General features: G+C 59.3%; 2 protein-coding genes across 12 annotated transcripts in view; one reads left to right on the top strand and one right to left on the bottom strand.

The window, feature by feature from the left end:
• Positions 1 to 2,611: 2,611 nt before the first annotated feature.
• Positions 2,612 to 12,279, top strand: LOC114108679 (steroid 21-hydroxylase). Of its 5 annotated transcripts, XM_027958795.3 has the most exons (13): positions 2,612 to 2,898; positions 2,999 to 3,088; positions 3,196 to 3,350; positions 3,571 to 3,666; positions 3,787 to 3,888; positions 3,991 to 4,077; positions 4,242 to 4,442; positions 4,915 to 5,093; positions 5,174 to 5,277; positions 5,377 to 5,591; positions 6,125 to 9,245; positions 10,574 to 10,640; positions 12,124 to 12,279. In XM_027958795.3, the coding sequence occupies exons 1-11, from the start codon at positions 2,694 to 2,696 to the stop codon at positions 6,128 to 6,130; spliced, it is 1,440 nt and encodes a 479-aa protein (XP_027814596.1). In that variant the 5' UTR covers positions 2,612 to 2,693; the 3' UTR covers positions 6,131 to 9,245; positions 10,574 to 10,640; positions 12,124 to 12,279. The 5 variants fall into 5 exon arrangements, with proteins under 5 accessions (XP_027814596.1, XP_027814595.1, XP_027814597.1 ...); XM_027958794.3 differs by lacking the exons at positions 6,125 to 9,245; positions 10,574 to 10,640; positions 12,124 to 12,279 and having other exon boundaries at positions 5,377 to 5,767; XM_027958796.3 differs by lacking the exons at positions 2,999 to 3,088; positions 6,125 to 9,245; positions 10,574 to 10,640; positions 12,124 to 12,279 and having other exon boundaries at positions 5,377 to 5,767.
• Positions 5,694 to 12,332, bottom strand: part of TNXB (tenascin XB) — a 60,909-nt gene continuing 54,270 nt past the window's right edge. For 5 of the 7 annotated variants that reach the window (XM_060403240.1, XM_060403239.1, XM_042237088.2 and 2 more), the window contains 13 exons: positions 10,927 to 11,214; positions 9,617 to 9,940; positions 8,963 to 9,298; positions 8,587 to 8,709; positions 8,336 to 8,473; positions 8,006 to 8,125; positions 7,756 to 7,899; positions 7,518 to 7,648; positions 7,273 to 7,405; positions 6,838 to 7,179; positions 6,585 to 6,746; positions 6,338 to 6,501; positions 5,694 to 5,985 (listed from right to left, as the gene is read on the bottom strand). In XM_060403240.1, coding sequence (XP_060259223.1) covers positions 5,884 to 5,985; positions 6,338 to 6,501; positions 6,585 to 6,746; positions 6,838 to 7,179; positions 7,273 to 7,405; positions 7,518 to 7,648; positions 7,756 to 7,899; positions 8,006 to 8,125; positions 8,336 to 8,473; positions 8,587 to 8,709; positions 8,963 to 9,298; positions 9,617 to 9,940; positions 10,927 to 11,214 — 2,507 coding nt within the window. In that variant the 3' untranslated portion in view covers positions 5,694 to 5,883. The remainder of the gene's footprint in view (positions 5,986 to 6,337; positions 6,502 to 6,584; positions 6,747 to 6,837; positions 7,180 to 7,272; positions 7,406 to 7,517; positions 7,649 to 7,755; positions 7,900 to 8,005; positions 8,126 to 8,335; positions 8,474 to 8,586; positions 8,710 to 8,962; positions 9,299 to 9,616; positions 9,941 to 10,926; positions 11,215 to 12,332) is intronic. The other 2 variants (XM_027958791.2, XM_042237094.1) reach the window with 1 other exon arrangement.

The following is a 12,332-nucleotide window of genomic DNA, read 5'->3' as shown; positions in this document are numbered from 1 at the left end:
ATGTGCTGAGGTCATTTTTGAGGGAAACTGAGCTAACTCAGCAGCCTGCCATTCAGTCATTCAACAGGAATTGGGGACCTCTCACTCCAGGCCATGCCCTGGTCCAGATCCTCATCTTCTGTGAATGGTGTAAGGTCAGGGAGCTGCACGGTTCTGTGGGTCCTCTGACCAGTCTGGGTGCATGTGAGAAGCAGGCTGGGGAGTCTTCCTGGAGGAGGTGACCTGTAAGTTGGACTCTGCAGGCTGAAAAGTCAAGCAAAGGGAGTAGGAGTAGATGAGGGTATTTGAGGCAGAAGAAAGAACATAAAAGGCCCCAAGGCCGGGGGCAGGACAGCACTTTTGGGGGCACTGCATATCATTTATCTTGTTTGGAATTAGGATTTGGAGGTAGTATGGAAGAGATGGGGTTGGCAAGGTACATGGTGTCCGTTACGAAGTGGTGTTCACAGGCAGGTCAGCAGTCCAGGTCACTCTCCATTCCATGAAACTTTGAGTAGTTCTGACCTGGGAATTCCCTGGTGGCCCAGTGGCTATGACTCTGCACTACCAATGCAAGGGATCCAGGTTGATCCCTGGTCAGGGAACTAATTCCTACATGCCACAAATAAAAGCCTCAACTAAAAAAAAAAAAAAAGAAAAATCCCGCATGTTGCAACTGCAGATCTAAGATTCCCAAAGCTGCAACTAAGACCATGTATATCCAAATAAGTTAATAATTTTTTTTACAAAAGCGTTCTGACCTTCCTCAGTGTTTCAGAGGCTTCTTAGTGCTATTGTCCACATGGACTGGTCATTGCCCATCAGATCTCCCCTGAAATCTGGTCAGCATCGTGGTGGCATGAAGCCACGTATGAGAATCAAACATTCAGCTATAGTTGTGGCAAGACATGATCTAGGGCCTGAGGTCAACTATGAGGAAGGGGCTGGCTGTTGCTGCCCAATACCAGAAATCCCAAGTTTTCTTCCTCCCAGTCCTGGGCCTGGGTCCAGGCTGAGCTGAGCCTCTCCCATCAGGACCCCCAGGAGTGAACTCTTTAGGCTAGTTGGCACCACAGCTGGGATCTCGACCCAGGCTCTCTGGTGGCAGAGTCTTGCTCTGATTAAAGCTCTGAGGTCAGCTGGCAGAGAAAGGATGGGGTATTGGGGGATGTGTGGACTCAGGTCAGCTCTAAGCCCTCACCCCACCTCCTAGGTGCCCCAGCCTCCCATCGAGTCCTGCCACCCCTCTTTAGCATGACCTCTCCTGCAAGTCCTTCAACTGCCCCCTCACCTGCAACAGTGGCCACTGGTAGCCCTACTTAGTCCACTGGGACCCCACCCCTCATAGCAACAGCTCCCTGAAGAGGGCTGGGCCTCTGATCCCAGCTGTGGCTCTCAAGTTGCTTCCTGAGGACGTTGGAATCGATGAGGGGCATGTTTGATCATGCCATGAAAGCCCTCTTGTCCTGGGGCTAGACCCGTATTCTGTGGAGTCTAACCCCGACAGCAGTTCTGTGCCGCCTGCACCTGGGAGCACAAGCAGCCTGACTGCAGAGTGGGAGGAGGGGACTGTGGACCAAGAGGAGGGAGGGGCTTCCCTGGTGGTCCAGTGGTTAGGAATCCACCTGCCAATGAAAAAAACGGGTTGGATCCCTGGTCTGGGAAGATCACACATGCTGTGAACCAGCCAGGCCTGTGGGCCCCAACGACTGACCCGAGTTCTAGAGCCCCCGAGCCTCAACTACTGAAGCCCACATGCCTAGAGCCTGCGCCTCACAACAAGAGAAGCCCGAGTATCACAGCTAGAGAGTGCCCTCTGCTCGCCGCAACTAGAAAAACCCAGGCGTGGCAATACAGGCGCAGTGCAGCCAGGAATAGCAGACAAGTGAGAGCAGGAACGAAGAGTGAGGAAGCAGCCGTGTCTCTAGGGCTCTTTAGTTCACAGTCCCTGGCTCAGCAAGGCCAAGTAGGTCCCTTCTACTTGCCTGCTCTTGGATTCTGTGAGATATCCCTGTATTCGTGGAACAATTCTTACTTTTGGCTCAAACTAGCTCAAGTGGGTCTCTTTTCCTTGCAACCAAAGAGCGTCAGGTACAGGGTAAGAGCTCCAAACCGGGGAAACATTTAATTTTTCTTGTTCAAGTTTTGAGAATAAAAAGAAGCACCATTACTGATGACACTTGGACTATAGGCGTAAACCAGGATAACACAAGCCAATCAGGACATGTGGTTCCCCTGTTGTAAGTTAAAAGAAAAAAACCACATCATTCTCGTCTCATTTTGTGCTTCAAAGGCCATCTGGGAGGCATATTAGGCGTGGGTTGTCATTCTTCTCTCTGAGACAAACCCCGTGGCAGGAAGCTGGTCCAAGGTGGCGGTGGGGGTGGGGTGGGAGTGGGAGAGGGCTCATGGACACGTTTTCCTGAACGGTTGACAGAAAGCTGATTCTGGCTGTTGAAGAAGGTCAGGGTTGTATTTCCTTTCCTTTCTTCTTGATAGATGAATGGGAAAAGGCCTGCTCTTTGATATTGGATTTTCCAAGGCCAAGAGGATGGATGCCATTCCAGGAATGCACTGTTTTGTGGGCGGGACAGTGGGCAAGGACCTGAGGGAAGGAGTGGAGGGAGGCTTCAGAACAGCCCGAGTAGCCAGGTGGCTGGAGGTGTGGAGAGCTATAAGTGGCGGGGCCGGGGCCTCTGCCTGGGTCTCCAGCCATGGTCCTTGCAGGGCTGCTGCTGCTGCTGCTCACCCTGCTAGCCGGCGCTCACCTGCTGTGGGGCCGGTGGAAGCTCAGAAACCTCCACCTCCCACCTCTGGTCCCCGGCTTCCTGCACCTGCTGCAGCCCAACCTCCCCATCCATCTGCTGAGCCTGACTCAGAAACTCGGGCCTGTCTACAGGCTTCGCCTTGGGCTGCAAGGTGAGGGTCTGCTTCCTTCCTGGCCCACAGCAGTGAGGAGGGTTGGGGGTGTGCTCTCCTGCTGACTTCCTGCCTTTCCTACCACTCCCCCCGCCGCCAGAGGTGGTGGTGCTAAACTCCAAGAGGACCATCGAGGAGGCTATGATCAGGAAGTGGGTGGACTTTGCCGGCAGACCCCAAATACCATCCTGTAAGAGGTTGCTTGAGGGGAGAAGCAGGGCTTTGGGAGGCAGGGGAGGTCAGGCCCGTGGCTTCCTTGGTCAAGTCGACCCTCCCACCCCCAACCCCTACTCGCAGACAAGCTGGTGTCTCAGCGCTGCCAGGACATCTCTCTGGGGGACTACTCTCTGCTCTGGAAGGCCCACAAGAAACTCACCCGCTCAGCCTTGCTGCTGGGCACCCGCAGCTCCATGGAACCCTGGGTGGAGCAGCTGACCCAGGAGTTTTGTGAGGTGAGCCTGGACTCCCACAGTCAGCCCAGGTCAGCTTCACCCCTCCTGGAAGGCCCTCTTTTTATTTATTTATTTTTACTTATATTACCCGAAGCATGTGGCATCTAGTTCCCTCCCCAAGGATCGAACCAGGGCCCCCTGCATTAGGAGCAGAGAATTTAGCCTCTCGACCACCAGGGATGTCCCAGGTCCCTATTTAGTTCATGCTCTTTCTCTTCAGCGCATGAGAGTCCAGGCCGGTGCCCCCGTGACCATCCAGAAGGAATTCTCTCTCCTCACTTGCAGCATCATCTGTTACCTCACTTTTGGAGACAAGGTCAAAGCTCTCTTGCCCTCCCATATGCCTGCCCTGCCCGCCCCCCCCCCCCGCCCCCTGCAACCCCTCTCTGATCCTCTCCTGGTTCTGCACTGAAAGGATTTCCTCCTTTTGGGGCAGGAGGACACCTTAGTACATGCCTTTCACGACTGTGTTCAGGACTTGATGAAGACCTGGGACCACTGGTCCATCCAGATTTTGGACATGGTTCCTTTTCTCAGGGTGAGGAGGCACAGCCCCGACACGCCTGGTTTTGGGAGAAAGGGTGGGGATGGGGAACAGGCTTCCTTGCCAGCAGCCACACCTTCTCACTCTCTGCCCCAGCTCTTCCCCAACCCTGGGCTCTGGAGGCTGAAGAAGGCCATAGAGAACAGGGACCACATGGTGGAGAAGCAGCTGAGGCGCCACAAGGTGGGAACCGCGCGGGGACTGGGCTCCTCCTCGGCCGGCAGCAGTGACGCTACTGCCCAGAGCCAGGCAGCTTCTGGGCCATCCCTGCAGTCCTGGACCCAAGGCATCCTCTAAACACTCTCCCCAAGCCAGGCACTCAGGCCGGCTCCTCCTCCCCTCCCCAGGAGAGCATGGTGGCCGGCCAGTGGAGGGATATGATGGACTACATGCTCCAGGGGGTAGGGAGGCAAAGAGTAGAAGAGGGCCCGGGACAGCTCCTGGAAGGACACGTGCACATGTCTGTGGTGGACCTTTTCATCGGGGGCACTGAAACCACGGCCAGCACCCTCTCCTGGGCGGTGGCCTTCCTACTTCACCACCCCGAGGTATGCCCTGGAGGAGGCCAAGGGATCCTTCCTGGCAGTCTGGCCAGGGTGTTGGGAACCTAGCTCACTGATGGCAATGCAGGCTGTGTTGTGGGGGATAGCACTGCGTGTGTCAGTGGGGTTGGCATGGGTTCTCGTACTTGGCACAAAGTCTCTTGTGAGTTCCTCCAGGGAATGGTGGAAGTTTGGGCTTCCCTAGTGGCTTAGATGGTAAATAATCTGCTGCAATGCAGGAGACCTAGGTTCGACCCCTGGCTCGGGAAGATGCCCTGAAGAAGGGAATGGCAACCCATTCTAGTACTCTTGCCTGGAGAATTCCATGGGCAGAGTAGTCTAGAGGGTTACAGTCCACGGGTTTGCAAAGAGTGGGACATGACTGAGGGACTCACACACACACACACATAGAGACACACATGGTGGAGGTTGGCAGCTGGGGGCTGGCCAGTGCCAGGATTGGGGCTCCATTTCCCAGATTCAGCGCCGCCTTCAGGAGGAGTTGGATCGAGAGCTGGGCCCCGGAGCCTCGTGCTCCGGAGTCACTTACAAGGACCGTGCTCGGCTTCCTCTGCTCAACGCCACCATCGCGGAGGTGCTGCGCCTGCGGCCGGTCGTGCCCCTGGCCTTGCCTCACCGCACCACGCGGCCTAGCAGGTGACTCCGGAGGCCTAGGGATGAACGGCCAAGGCCCCAGCGGGGCCTCGGCGGGCCTCTAACTTAACCCTAACCCTCAGCATCTTCGGCTACGACATCCCTGAGGGCATGGTCGTTATCCCCAACCTCCAAGGTGCCCACCTGGATGAGACCGTCTGGGAGCAGCCGCATGAGTTCCGGCCGGGTGCGTGGTGGGGCGGGTGCCCGCGGTCGGGGGGTGGTGGTGCAGCGGGGTCCGGAGGCCGGCGGCCCCTGAGACCCTGATCGGTACTTCCGACCTCAGACCGCTTCCTGGAGCCGGGCGCGAACACCAGCGCGCTGGCGTTTGGCTGCGGGGCGCGCGTGTGCCTGGGCGAGTCGCTGGCGCGCCTGGAGCTCTTCGTGGTGCTCCTGCGACTGCTGCAGGCCTTCACTCTGCTGCCGCCGCCCGGGGGCGCCCTGCCGTCGCTGCAGCCGGATCCCTACTGCGGCGTCAACCTCAAGGTCCAGCCTTTCCAGGTGCGGCTGCAGCCCCGGGGAGTGGAGGCCGGGGCCTGGGAGAGCACCAGTGCCCAGTGATGGGGGAGGAGTGGGGAGGGGAGGACTCGACCAGTCACGTGCCTCGGTGTCTCCTTTTATTGCTCCTGTGCAAACCCTTGCCCTCCCCCCTGTAAACATGGTGCTGTGAGATCGCGGGTGGAGAAGGCTTCCGCTGGTGGCTGGATGGTCAAGGTGGCCCCTGGCTCTTCTCTAGGCGCAACCCCTCAGTGCTCGGCAGTCATGGTGGGGCGCTGGAGGGGTGAGCGGCGGCTCAGCCTCCCCTGCCCGGGGGCCGGTAGTTTCTTGGTCTCAGCTTCATTTCCGTGAAGGGCACTGAGAAATCGAAGCCCTTCCAGTAGTACCAGCTCACTCCCTGGGAAGGGGGTTGTTGGGAGAGAGTCAGTGTCAGCCGTTCAGCTCCCGCCTGCCCTCCCCTCTGGGGAGATGGTTCCAGAAATCAATCAGCCATTCTCCCTGTCTCCCCTTTTCCTTTTAAATCCTCAACTGCAAAGGACTGAAGCAGAATCGTGAGCCGTCCCTTTACATCCAATAAATCATCTCCTCCTCAAGATAACTCGGTGAGATTGGCATTATTGTTCCATTTCACATGCGAGAGCCCTGAAGCGCTGAGCCATTCAATAACCTATCACACTGTGTGTCACAGACACCGAGGCAGGCGGAGCCCCAAGCACCCTCAGCTTGGTGCGGCCCCCCAGACCTCTCACCTGGTGGTCCACTGTGCTCCCATAAAGCCCGTTGAGGTTGGCATAGTGGCAGTTCCTGTACCACCAGGCCCCTCGGTAAGAGACGGCACAGGAGATGAGCAAGTTGTTGGGGTCTCGGTCCCGGGCAGAGAAGACGCTGCCGCTGTGGTAGCTCATGGAGTCCCCTGGCAGGGCGTGGAGGGAGCAGTGAGGTCCTCTCCTCTCCTCTCCTGGCTCCCCCTGCCCGCCCCCCAGCCTGAGCCCTCACCTGCGGTGCCATGGTAGCCTTCCAGGTGGAGGCGGTAGTACTCCTCAGCCGAGTCCACTTGGAAGGAGTCGTACTGGGCAAACACGGCCTCGTCCCCAGCCCGCAGGTCCACGCGCAAGGAGTAGTCGCCAGCTCTGGTCAGGCTATGCAGGGCCTCATTGCCTGTGGGTGGGGAGTTTGTGCTCGTGGGGCAGTGTGAGTCCACAGGGCCCCAATCCCTTTCCTGGTCCCCCAATCCCTGTGAGACACTCACCCAGCCAGAACTCCCCAGAGATGTTCCCAAAACCATGGGCGTAGTCCTCCCAGTCCCTCCAGAAGTCCGTTTTTCCATCCATGCGGCGCTGGAATACCTGGAAAGTAGGTGGCGGTACCATCAGCCTGTGCCTCCCGGGCCTGGCAACCCCTCCTGATACAGACCCCATGGGCTTCTGACCGCCACGCACCAGCCAGCCACCCCCATCGGTCTCCATGTCGCAAAACACGTTCAGAGGTCGCTCGCGGTTGCCATTGAGGAAGATGGTGGTGGTCCTTGATGTGCTGACCCCGTTCTGCATCTCCTCCCCACAGTCCCGGGGGAAGGGGATCCGCAGTCCACCTGGGGAGAGCAGTGAGGGGCCAGTTCTTTATCCAGATCCTAGACCCCCACTACACAAGCATCCCCCAGACTCAGGTCCCAGGGCCCAAGTACCAGTGGTGAAGGAAGTGGTCACGGGGGGAGTGAAGCTGTCACCCCACATGGCCCGGAGCCAGGTGCTGTAGGGGGTGGAGGGAAAGAGGCCGCGGAGCTGGTGAGAGGTGACCCCTCCTGGGAGCACAATCTCCTGCGGAACAGACAAGGGGTGGTCAGGGGAGAGGGAGGTGGCACCCACCCCCAGAAGCCTCTGGACCGGAACCCAGGGAAGGAGCTAGCCTGAGAAGCAGGGCTTGGGGCACCTGGGTCTGTCCCCCTGGGGTGTTGAAGCTGAGCAGGTAACCAGTTGGGGAGACTTCGGGCGCTGTCCAAGTGAGCAGGGCTGTGCGGGGGGTCACTTCCTTGGCCTCCAAGTCCTGGGGTGCCTCCAACCCTGAGAGCGGGAGGAAGAGAAGATGGAGATGAGGCCCTTCCTAGCTCTCTTGCTCCTCCCCACCCGCCCCCGCCACCGCCCCGTCCCATGCACTTCACGGACCACACCTGTGGTGAAGGTGATGCTGGCTGGGGAGGTGAAGTTGGGGCCCCGAAGGCCACGCAAGGTTGCTGTGTAGTTGGTGTGGGTCACCAGACCCTGCAGGGGGTAGTCCACGGCGCTCCCAGGGGCTGAGGCCTGGAGGGAAGGGGCTGGGAGGGGGCCGGTATCAGCGCTGCCCTGCTGGAGCCCAGCCTGCCCTCTGCTCCCCCTCTCTGAACAAGTATCCCCCCAGAGGCCTCAACCAGCCTCACTCACCCCCTAGGGCTGTGACCTTGACGTCATAGGTATCCACCGGGGTCTGGGGGGGCTTCCAGTGCAGCAGGGCCGATTCATCAGTCAGGTTCAGTGCCCGCAGCTGGGTGGGGCCATCAGGAACTGCGAGAAAAGCGCAGGGGGGTGGGGGGGCGGCGCTTAGAGCTGGTCCTGGCTGCTCTCCCCACCTGTCACCTTCCCAAACTCCGCTGCACCTCTTGTCTGCCATCGGAGCCTCTAACACCCCCATTCTCCTCCCCTTCCCCATTCAACTCCCACCAGTGCCCTCATTTTCTCCCCCTACTTCCTGCCCAGGGTCCCAGCCCTGCTCACCTGTGGTCAGGAAGCCCGTGAGAGGCTCACTTTCCTCAAAGCCACGGACAGAGACCACAGTCACCTCATATTGAGCTCCTGGGATCAGCCCCTCGAGTTTCTGGGTCCGGCCATCCACCTGCACACTCTGTGGCTCCCCTGGAAACACACAGTGGGCTGGGAGGTGGGGGCGGCCAGGGAGGCAAGGAGGAATGACGGGGTGGGCCGGGTGCAGGGGGAAAAGGGCAAGGACACAGGCTGAAGGGTATTACCTCCATCTGCCAGTTGGTAGGAAACTTTGAAACCGTCCACCCTGGATGTTGGGGGTGTCCAGCTGACCCTGGCTGAGGTCTCCCTGATTTCGCTGAATTGGAGGTCACGGGGGCTCTCCAGAACTGATGGGAGGGATGTGCGAAGGAATGATGACGAGGGCATGGGGTGGGGAGGCTCCTTCTCCCGGGGCCCCACAGCCTCCAGACATGCTCATCACCACCCCCCTTTTCTCTGGACCTAGTAATGGAAGCTGCTGTGCAGACTCCAAGCCCTCCACCACTCACCGACTCCCGCTCTGGCTGTGGCACTAGGTTCCACCCTAGTGGAACCCCCACTTTGGGGCAGGGCGCCTATGTGCCCAGGATGGAGCCTCACCTGGGCTGAGGGTCCGGGCTGTGCCCTGGATGCTGTCGGCCTTGTGGGGCCCGCGCAGCCCGTACAATGTAAGGGTGTACAGGGTCCCTGGATGCAGGTCCCGAAGCACAGCTGAGCGCCGTGTCCCTGGCACCGTCAGCTCCCGCTGCAGCAGGGGACGTAGCTGTGGTTCCAGGGTGCTTGGAGATGGGACTCCGAAGCGGAGCAGGAAGGAGTCAAAGGCCTCGGGTGGGGCCTCCCAGTTGAGCCGCAGTGAACTCGTGGTCACATCAGTCACCGACAGGTGAGACAGCCTGGGCCCGGGCTCTCCGGGCGTCTGACCCGCAGGAACTGGCCCTGCAGAGTGGGTGGGAGAGAAGGGTTTGGAGACAGAAGTATACCAGCTAGGTGCCCTGCGGCAGGTCCCTTCCTGGCCCTCATTTCCTTTCTGTAAAATGGGGCTAACGAGGGGCTGCCACCCATAATGACAGGTCAGACCCATAATGACAACACGTGTGTAGGGCCAAGGCCTGCTGGAGCACCTCTTCCTCCCTCCATGGCGCCCTCCTCATGTTCTTTCCCCGTGGGCACCACTTCTGGGCACCCCCTTTTGCCTTCCCAGTCCCAGACTAGAGGCAGCCAAGGCCAGGAGGCCAGTCCCTCTCCGGGCAGTACCTGTGGTGCCCTCAGCTGAGACGGGCCCCAAGCGCTTCCCTTCGTGGAGGCCGTAGAGGAAGAACTCGTAGGAGGTGCTGGGCTCCAGGCCTGACACGAGGACCTTGTTCTGGTCGCCCCCCACGAGCAAGGCCTGAGGCTGCCCATCTGTGTCCTGATACTGGACCACGAAGGAGTCAAAGGGGCCCTGGACCACGCTCCAGGAGAGGCGCAGGGAGTCCGGGGACACATCCCTCACTGCCAGCATCCCTAGGCGGGGCCCTTCAGGGGGCTTGGGGGCTTCCGTGGCTGCACGCCAGGGCGCTGGTGTGTCCTCTTCTGGGGCTGTGTGGGAGAAGCCCAGGGAGAAGCTGAGTGCAGGGCGGGGGGTGCAGAGGGGCCCTCCCACTCCATCTCACCTTCCAGAGACAGAGAGGGTCAGGGCTGAGGCTGAGGGGGGGCACCTTTCCATCCTGGCCACAGCAGCCAAGTGGAGAGAAGACAGGGACGCAGGCTCTCCTAGCAGCTTCCTTCTCTTGAATCTGTGCACCCCTGCTGAGACCCTGGTCTCAGGGGTGCAGCAGACCCCACCCACCCGGGCCACTCTGAGCGCCAGCCCAGTTGCCCCATGGCCTCTCTGTGCTGCCTGAATCCTTCGCTTGTTTTCTCCTTCTCTGCCCCGAGGTCTCAGCGTGCCCCGCTCTAGATGTCTGCATCTAGGGGCCCTGCTCCCTCCCCAACCCCCAGGGCGGCCTGAGCCATGGCCTGAGGCAGGACTCACTCAGTCCCTCCCTGAGCTCAGGGCACACGGACCTCCCTGCTGAGAAGGCCTGAGGATGGAACTGGCAGGAGAGCTTGGAGAGTAACTCCCACTAGCCAGGCCTATGTGGGCATGATATTAGGAAGCCTGGAAGGGGATCTGCATCAGTGCAGTCACTCCTATTGCTCTCTATGCTCCTTGCCTGCCTTGTTTTCCAGTAATTTTCCACTTGAGAAAATGCTCCTGACTCATCCATGGGAGGGGGTTTGCCGCTGCTGCCGGGAGGTAAGAGATGACCCAGTAGGGTGATAGGGAGCAGCTGGCAGCTGTGGGGCTGGGGGTGGGGGATGGGGAGGGGAGGCGGGAGGTTAGGGACCCTTGCCAGGGCTTTGTCTTTCTGCTTGTCTTGGCTCTGCTTTTGACGGATCCCTCAATCACTGTTCCAAGGCTCTTCCTCCTGAGCCCCTTGCGCCTCCACCTTGACCACTCCTGCCTGACCTGCAGCACAGAGGCCTGGGGACACGCACTCAGGCCAGTTTGCAGGGACCAAGCAGCATGGCCTCCTGCTCACCTGTCATTCCCAGGACAGAGGCGGGGCCCAGGCGCTGTCCTCTGAGGAGCCCGTAGAGCAAAAACTTGTATTTCCTGCCGGGCTCCAGGCCCTCTACGGTGAACTCCCTCTGGTCTGTGGCCACAGGCACCATCCGGGGCTGCCCATCTGTGCCCCTGTACTGGACCACGAAGGAGTCAAAGGGGCCCTGGGCCACCGTCCATGAGAGGCGCAGGGAGTTTGGGGTCTCATCCGTCACTGTCAGCTCCCCCAGGCGGGGTGGGGGCTGTTGTTCCTTCTCCAGGGGGGCTGTGGGGAGAATGGGGGAGGGGGAGAAACCCTTAAATAAGAGGTGCCTTTATCTCAGCCCTGGCAACTTCTGGGAGGAGGGAGGGTCCTCCCGTAACTTGGGGAGATAGTCTGTCCCAGCCCTGCCCTTCCAAAGGAGCCCAGTTTCCTCCTCTGGGGGCCACTGCCCAAACTTCTGGCCCCCACTGCCTCCCCTCTGTGATGAGGGCACAGTAAATGCAGAAAAGATCACCTCATGAGAGAGGGCAGGCTGGGGTTACAGGAAGGAACTCAGTTTCCCTTGACCCCTGGCCCCCAGAGCCGGGAATGTGGCCAGAGCTGAGAAAGGCGCCCAGAGGATGTCTAGGTTGTCAGGGAGACGCCCCCAAACAGTCAGAGCTGGCCCGGGCAGCCAGCCAGCCAAGCTCCTGGGCTCCCATCGCTGGCCATAACCTCCCCCTGCCTTGCCATCAGCCTGGGCTCTCCTTGCCACCTGCTTCCAGTCAGCACTAACTCCACTAGAGCAGGGTGGCCGGGCGGGGCAGGGGGAGAAGCCAGGGGCAGAGCCGAGAGGGCAAAGGGCAGAGTGGAGCACAAAAGGGACTTGTCTAGGTGGGCAAGTCTCCACAGTGAGGGTTTGGGGAAGATAATTACGGAGTCTGAGACCCCCAGGCCCTAACTGGCCATGTGCCCCATTCTTGTCTGGCCAGGCTGACTCATGGTCCTAGAGGTGGGGTAAGGGTCAGTGACCCACCTCCACCCCTTCCTCTAGGGGCTGAGTCATGGTCACAAGACACTAGATTTTTCCATGGTCTTTCTGCAGCCAAACCCTCCCATATTTTCCACCTCTTGCCATAGAACTGGAATAGAGGGAGGAGGATGTGAACATTTACTGAGCCCCATTAGATATTATTCATAACCATTATGCAGGTCTGGAAACTGAGGCACAAGGAGAAGAAGTGGCCTGTCCAAGCCCACATAGCTGGCAATCAGAAACTGAATACAGGTCTGCTTGGCTCCAAAGTCTGAGTTCTTTTTATTATATTGCCAATAAGAGACTGAAGGAAATAAATGCTTAGAACACTGCCTGGCATTCAGTAGGGGCTCAATAAATATTTGCTTTTGGTGTTATGATTGCC

Source organism: Ovis aries, chromosome 20 (assembly GCF_016772045.2).
Source record: "Ovis aries strain OAR_USU_Benz2616 breed Rambouillet chromosome 20, ARS-UI_Ramb_v3.0, whole genome shotgun sequence".
Lineage (NCBI taxonomy): Eukaryota > Metazoa > Chordata > Mammalia > Artiodactyla > Bovidae > Ovis > Ovis aries.
This window is presented reverse-complemented; position numbering and strand designations above follow the sequence as displayed.

What these genes read in the sequence shown, in the direction of transcription:
- LOC114108679 (XM_027958794.3), top strand. Translation starts at nt 2,694, where the DNA reads ATGGTCCTTGCAGGGCTGCTGCTGCTGCTGCTCACCCTGCTAGCCGGC. An exon ending in TCCTACTTCACCACCCCGAG is followed by an intron (nt 4,443 to 4,914) that starts GTATGCCCTGGA and finishes TCCATTTCCCAG; the next exon opens with ATTCAGCGCCGCCTTCAGGA. An exon ending in GCCGCATGAGTTCCGGCCGG is followed by an intron (nt 5,278 to 5,376) that starts GTGCGTGGTGGG and finishes TTCCGACCTCAG; the next exon opens with ACCGCTTCCTGGAGCCGGGC.